General features: G+C 46.4%; 1 protein-coding gene and 1 long non-coding RNA gene across 2 annotated transcripts; one reads left to right on the plus strand and one right to left on the minus strand.

The window, feature by feature from the left end:
• The first annotated feature begins 249 nt into the window (after window positions 1-249).
• On the plus strand, window positions 250-6,668 carry LOC109775279 (uncharacterized). The gene is made up of 2 exons (XR_012187506.1): window positions 250-718; window positions 6,071-6,668. It is a non-coding gene; the product is annotated as an uncharacterized lncRNA (long non-coding RNA).
• On the minus strand, window positions 2,181-6,299 carry LOC109775280 (U-box domain-containing protein 51). Its single transcript, XM_020334032.4, has 8 exons — window positions 6,107-6,299; window positions 5,488-5,570; window positions 5,110-5,231; window positions 4,834-5,016; window positions 4,305-4,614; window positions 4,083-4,184; window positions 3,565-3,981; window positions 2,181-3,270 (listed from the first exon to the last, which is right to left on the minus strand). Exons 1-8 carry the CDS (start codon window positions 6,297-6,299, stop codon window positions 2,503-2,505), a joined length of 2,178 nt encoding a protein of 725 aa, XP_020189621.1. The 3' UTR covers window positions 2,181-2,502.
• Window positions 6,669-7,004: the final 336 nt, after the last annotated feature.

A 7,004-nucleotide genomic window follows, 5' to 3' on the forward strand; every position in this document is an offset into this window, starting at 1 on the left:
TTTTCTATTTTTGTAACAGTGCAAAACATTTTTGAGGATAATCATAATACGTAAAATGCACTGAATAAACAGAAAAATGCACAGAACTTTAATATTATAGCCCAACCCATGGTAGCCCGTTAAGTTATCAACCCAGCAGACAAAACATAAAAAAATGATAATTCTGCGTGCTAAGGCAACCTGGGTCGGAGCCCAGCTGCTAAAGCGGCCCGTTAGGCGGCCGAAGGCCCGACCGGAGCCGCGCGTCAGTCTCGTCTGTCGGATCGAGCCGACGACCATGATCGCTCAGTGCGGAGCAAAACCAGCGCCCATGGCTGGAAACCCTAGCCATTTCTCCCAATCCAGTCGGAGCAGCGATGGTGAGAGGGGCCGCGGCAGCGGCCAAATCTCGCCGGCCATGGCGGCGCGGCAGCTGCCCTCGCCGGCGCAGCATGCAGCGGACTTAGTCTCGCGCGCTCCCCCGACGAGCGTGGTTCCAGCGTCGCGACCATGGCGTCCAGTGCCGCGATGTCGGGGAGCATTTCGCTGGTGGTTGCCGGCGCAAACTTTGGCGGCAACGGCGACATGCAAGGCGCGTAGGCCAGCCGACGCACGCCCCCATCAGTGCAGGAGGGGCGGCTGCATCTTTCCGCTCGTCATCCCGAAGGACGACGACATTCCGACCATGGCGTGCACGCACGGCGGCGGCCGAGCGGACCCTGAAGGCCGGCGTCATAAGGTGAGCCCCAAATCCTCTTCTTTTCTTAAACTTCATGCATTAGGGCTCTGATTTGGGATTTCACAAATGGGAAAAAAATTCTAGGGTTCCACAATTGGGGATTCTTTAGAGTTGGGTTTGGCTGAATTGCCAAAAGTAGTTTTCTTTAATCTCGCCAATTCATCTTTCTCTAATTGCTAAACAGGAACTAAAACAATGCTAATTAACACATGATGCTTGCCAACTAGAGAATAAATAGAGCGGAATAAGGGATGAACATTATTGACTCTTGCATAAAGGTAAATACAGAAAAGTAAAAGATAGACCCTTTGCAAAGGGAAGCAGATGTTGTCATGCACTTTTTATTTTTGGATGTGTAAACTCGTAATGAAAAGGAATGTCACTTTATATTGACACTTATCATAGCAGCCTTTATTATGCAGTTCGTCGCTTTTATTTCTTTACCATCACAAGTCCATACAAAGCTTATTTTTTCCTTTCAATGAAAGATCATACATATTTAGGAGCAATTTTTATTGCTTTATGCATCTATGGCAACTTACTTGAAAAATCTTATTTAATCCATAGGTAGATATAGTGGACTCTCACGGCGGTTTAAGAGTTTTGGATGCACTTGAAGGATCTTATTCAATCCATAGGTAGATATAATGAACTCTCACGATAAAAGACTAGGTTTAAGGGTTTTGAATGTACAAGTAGTATATGTAGTTAGTGCAAATTTTGGGTAGCAAAATATTCTAAACAAGCACCACATCCACGACAAATATCTACCTATGTGAATGTAAGCAAGTGGTTGCTGAAAGCCTGAAACCGGTGGACCCAAAGGTCTTCGCCCCGCCTCTCGGGAGCCATGGCCAGGCGCTCGGCCGTCGCTCGCTTGGATCCCTCCGGTAGGTCACCCCCACACCCACTCGCGCCCCCCTTTCCCTTGGCCTACTAGCATTCGATCCTTTCCCCTCTGACCCGTTAGCCTTGGGTTTCGTCGGGCGCTGCGGTGTAGCCTGGCCATGGCGTCACCATAGGTCTGGGTTGGGGGTGGGGGAAGTGAGCGCATGGTTCCACTGGTGCAGAGGCCATGGTTCTGTGGTCTTCGGTTTCTATTTGTTCATGGGCAACTGGATTTATACGGTGTTACATTTTCTTCCACATTTAATCAGCTCTGCTAGCTCCTGCTTTGGCGACAATGGGCAATCCACTTTCATCATTCAACATGCCCCACTTTTCTTCCACAATATTTTGAGACCTTATGCATATCTCGTTTACATAACCAACAGTATGCACCAGAAGAAGTAATTAAACAACTTTGTTCAATTGGTTTGATTACGTCATAACTGCTAACTAAACAACTTTGTTCAATTGGTTTGATTACGTCATAACCGATAACTCTTCGCCGTGCTGTTGATTGTGGTGAGAAATTTTCTCAAGGACCTTGTGTGGTGACCTGGTGATCAATGAAAAATAGAGACAAAACATAGTTGAAAACTTGAGGCCGCTTTTACAACTTGTTATTTTTTGTATGTTACATACAAGCATTGCCTTGAGTTTCCTTTACACGCTCCTCTTCTCCTACATGCTAATAACCTCTTCTGGTTTTCCAAAAGTCCGAGACTATGTTGGCCTCTTCATCGCCTGCTGCAATGCAATCCATGTTCATATCATCTGAGTCCGGATATGAGCAGAGCAAAGGCAGCAGTGCCTTTTTTCCAAGGCTCGGAAGGCAGCTCTCCTGTCTGTCTGTATGTACATGCTTGACTTTCCAGATTACAACCATGGAAGATTCATTCTTATGGCGACGATACATCATCATTGTTGAAACTGTATGAAGTGGCGCTCGAGTAGCTCGTGTTGCTGACCTGGGCAGCTTCATACTCCTGTCCAAGAGTCCGCAGCCTGTTCAACTCTGGCAATATTTCTTTCCCTAGATCTGGTCGGTCCTTCTTCCGTAGCTCCGCACATTTCAAAGCCAGCTGCGTGAACGCCAGGGCCTCTTCCACTGGCCAGTCTGTCACCGTTGGGTCGAGTACCTCCTGGAAGGCTCCTTTCTCTATGGCATGCTCGACTTGGTGCTTGAGGCCCATGGGGGACCTGGCTGTGATGATCTGGAGCAGCAGGATGCCGAACGAGTATATGTCGGATTTGGTGGTCAGCATGCCTGTCTGCTGGTACTCAGGGTCGATGTAGCAGAATGTGCCGGCTGTGGACGTCATCCTGTACTGTGTGACTTCAGCTATGGACTGTGGCACCAGCCTCGCGAGGCCGACGTCGCTGATCTTGCTGACGAAGTTGTGGTCGAGGAGGATGTTGCCGGGCTTCAGGTCTCGGTGGACAAGTGGTTCTGGCTTCGCCTGGTGGAGGAAGAGAAGGCCGGTAGCGATGTCTGCGGCGATCCTGAAGCGGATGTTCCATGGGATTGGTTTGGTGTTGCCTCTTCTGCAGAGCCGGTCCTCTAGGCTTCCGTAGTCCATGTATTCGTACACCAGACAGCCATACTCCGGGCATGCTCCGAGCAACAGGACCATGTTTGGATGCCGCATGCTGCTAAGTATTTCAATCTGCAAAGCATTGATAAGCATGCAATACAGGTTGATCATGGCTTCATTTGCATAATGAAAATGCTGCTAAAGACTCAATAGCTAAATGAGGTCTCCTGAAACAAATAAAAGAAAACCTGCTTCCTGATGTTGAACATATTTATTGCCAGTAAAAGAGAAGGAATGCGCATGGTGTTTACATGGCTCTAGTAATATGTAAGTACTGAAAGCAGCCCTTAATAGACTGACAAATAATGAAGCTATAACTGAATAACTATGAAGGTCTTAGGATTTGCAATGCTGTATCGTATTTACCTCTTGCTGAAACTGTTTCCTCCCCTGTGATGCGTCTGGTCTTAGGATTTTAATAGCGACATTAGTATGATCCAATACAGCTTTATATACCGGTCCATATCCACCTTCGCCTATCTTGAGTGCCCTGTCAAACTTATGTGTGGCGACTTCTATATCATCAATGGAATACCTCCTGTACCGGAGATCCGTGTCCGATGCTCTCCTTCTCTCCTCGAACTCGCGCTTTGCCTTCCATTCTGCTCTTAGTCTCTTCTGCGCCTCGAGCTCTGCAATTTTTTGGGCAGCTTCTGCTGCCTCTAGCGCAGCTTTGCACTTTGTTTTCTCCATTTCAACAAGCGCAAGAGCTTCTTCTTCTGAACTCCTTAGTTCTTGGTACAATTTAGACTCTTCCACCTTCATCTGGGACAGCTGAGCCGCCTGCAGTTAGATTATTTATTTCATTATATCAAGAGAGTTTGGTCGGTTTAGGAACTGCTTGACATTATACTCAGGTCCATCTATTTACATGTAAACTGTACCTTCTGTTTGGCGTCAAGTGCTTCCTTACATGCGGAGTTATACATTTCCATTGTCTGCTTCAGCTCTAGTCTCAGTCGTCTCATCTCAGCTTCTACATCCTTCTGCATTCAAGCGAAGCAAAATATGAGAATTCAAGATCCAGTACCTAATAACTTCAAATCAATGTCCAGCTTGCAAAGTTTTGATCCACTGTAGCAACTTAATGGTTACAATGCTCTTACCCCGGCTGAACTTAGGCTTTCCAAGGATGCATATGATGATAGTTCTATAGATTCAGCGTAGTCCACAGAATTTAACTCCATGCTCATGGGAAAATCAACGTCATCTGAAAAGGAGCTGCGAGTCACGGAGGGCCTTGGTGGTGCAATGAAGTCGATGTAGTCGTCGAAATCCTTTTGAGGTGCTTGCCTTCCAGAGAGGAGATGCCTATCTTTTGTTGGGACCTTTGCGTAGCCAGATAACCGGTCTACTGATGTTCTACTTGTCCTCGGTGACGATGGGTTAGAAACCATTCTCCTTTCTCTTGATGGTCTATTATACAAAATGAGATATTGCTTACATTCACATTGCCTAGGTATTTAATTAAACTCATGGATGCTAACTGCTGAAGATAACCATAGTGACCAAATGACCATCTAACCGGTAAATGACAAGTTATTTTTTAACTGTATAAGTGAATTTCTGCTGACCATTTAGCTTCAGGAACATGCGATGTATTTATTGAAGTGCTATGTATCTTCACAAACTTACCTTGGGAATGCATCGGGTTCGATGTTTGGTTGGGAGTTTTGCTTCAGAGGGAGAATACTAAAGGGTGCCGGAGATTTGGCTGCCTTCACTTGGATTGCCTTCCCTTTATGTATTACATGCACTGTGCAATAATCAGGCGCCATCTTCATCAAGCATGTTGGCACATCAGGATTTCTAAATCTTCTGCATGGTGTAAAGTCCATGCCTGTGTTCAGTATAGGTATATATCAAAGGTATGTAATGGTGCATAATCATGGAGTATGGATGGGTAGGTACCTGATGAATGTGTTCCTAGTGGATGCTCCAACTACGATATCGGTGATGGCGTGACCAGTAGCATAATCAATTATTGCTTTGGAGATATCATTGCCATCCAAGATCACCTCATTTAGATGCATCTGCGATTTGCAGTGGCAGTATATGTCAGTATTACTTCTGTTATTTGATTCTATTTGCTTCGTCTTGTTATTATTACTATTTTCCCTGTCTTAGTACCAAAACCTTTTTATTTCACGAATCCTTGGTATGTATCAGCTATTATAGATGGTTCACTCTGATGTTTTTTTTAATGTCTGCTCTGCTATAGCGGTATGCCAATTTGGTCTAACATCTACAAGATGCGAGAAGGCAGTGTTCTAGTATTCAGGCACTCACCCCTTTACGAGCACAGTAGCCTCTGTATGAGATAAACAGTTGTGACATCTCTGCATCTGTGTCAACTCCGCGGCCTGCTTCCCCTGTAATGTGGCCATAGCAAAATAAGTAGAGTAAGTGTTGGAAAGTTAAACCATGTTAAATAGGAGAATAAAACCTTTACTAGTCGCCTTATGTAATCAATAGCCGCGGGGACTAGTGAATATGCACAAGTGTTAAAACTATGCAGTAAGTCAAATTCGTTTTGGAACAACGCAATCTGCATCATCCTACAAAATCGCTGTAAATCGTGATTGTGTAGTATTCTCTGTTCATCACATGATGACATTATGCAAATAACATTGTCACAGAATAACGCAAATCTTGGAAATTGGACATTTCGTTTGTCATCTATGAAGTTATTGCTACCTCATCGCCAAACCTCTAATTTCAGGTAAATCAGTCTGCTGTGATGGTGAACGGGTTACAAAAATACGGGTGGAAACTGAAGACCCTAGCGATCATAACTTCAGTCAGCCTGATTTTGACGGCGTTCAGATGTAGGAAAAGGTCGCTTCTGATTTTCATTTCCTTTTTCATGCAGATACCTCTTACCATAAAGAGCGAGAAGTGTACCAACCGGTCTGGGTACTTTGGTTGATCCTGACATGGACCAACTGGAGGGTGCTCCCCCTGGCCATGAGCCGATCCACCGCCCATTTCGCCGCTTGCTGGCTGTTCTTGTCCCGGTCGACGGCCACGATGGTTGAGATGTCCTTCCCGGCCTCGGGCTCCCCGCTGTGTGACGCTGTGGAGAATGCCGAGAGGTACATTTCTCAGCTCTCCGACCAGCCAACGAAGCGACCGATGGGAGGGAGAGAGAGACAAAAGGGGAATTTTGTCCCTCCTCCTCCCCCTTTGCTTATCTCTCCTGCCCTGCCTGGCCGGGGTGTCCTCGTCCCTTGCTGTCGTGGCCGAACCCGGCCGAAACCGCGATGTTGTTTTAGGGAGCTTGTGTTTGTTTTTGCCAAGTTTGGATGCAGTGTGGTCGTGAGGATTTTCTTAATTTTCTGTGGCTCCTGTTTCCCCGCTTCTTAAGCAAGGGGTGTAGACGGGCGGACCACCTGTTCAATGCCACCTTTTTGCTTGTTTCTAAGAATAGCAGGTGACAGACAGGGGTGTTGCTGAATTTCCTTTCTGAATCTCGTGTGCAAATTTTGCTAGTATAACAAATCTGCAGCCCTGTTTTGGTTTGGGTTTAATTAATTCCATGAGACCCAGCTCCCTGTCCCCGGAGTACAAGCTTCGCATCTGCCTGACCGAATTTCTAGCATCTGTTCGGTCCAACGAGATGCCTCTAGTCTGGGTCCCTGCAGCACCATCAGCCTGATTGGTCTGCGTGCTGCAAGGCTAACTGAGCTCCCGTCATTGCACCATGAACTTCTGTTTCCAACAGCCTTTTCTTCCCTCCCTCGCCGCAGCGCAGCCTTGACCGTGACAAGAACAGCCAGCAGGCGGCGAAATGGGCGATAAGAACA

The sequence above is a fragment of the Aegilops tauschii genome, chromosome 6 (genome assembly GCF_002575655.3).
Source record: "Aegilops tauschii subsp. strangulata cultivar AL8/78 chromosome 6, Aet v6.0, whole genome shotgun sequence".
Lineage (NCBI taxonomy): Eukaryota > Viridiplantae > Streptophyta > Magnoliopsida > Poales > Poaceae > Aegilops > Aegilops tauschii.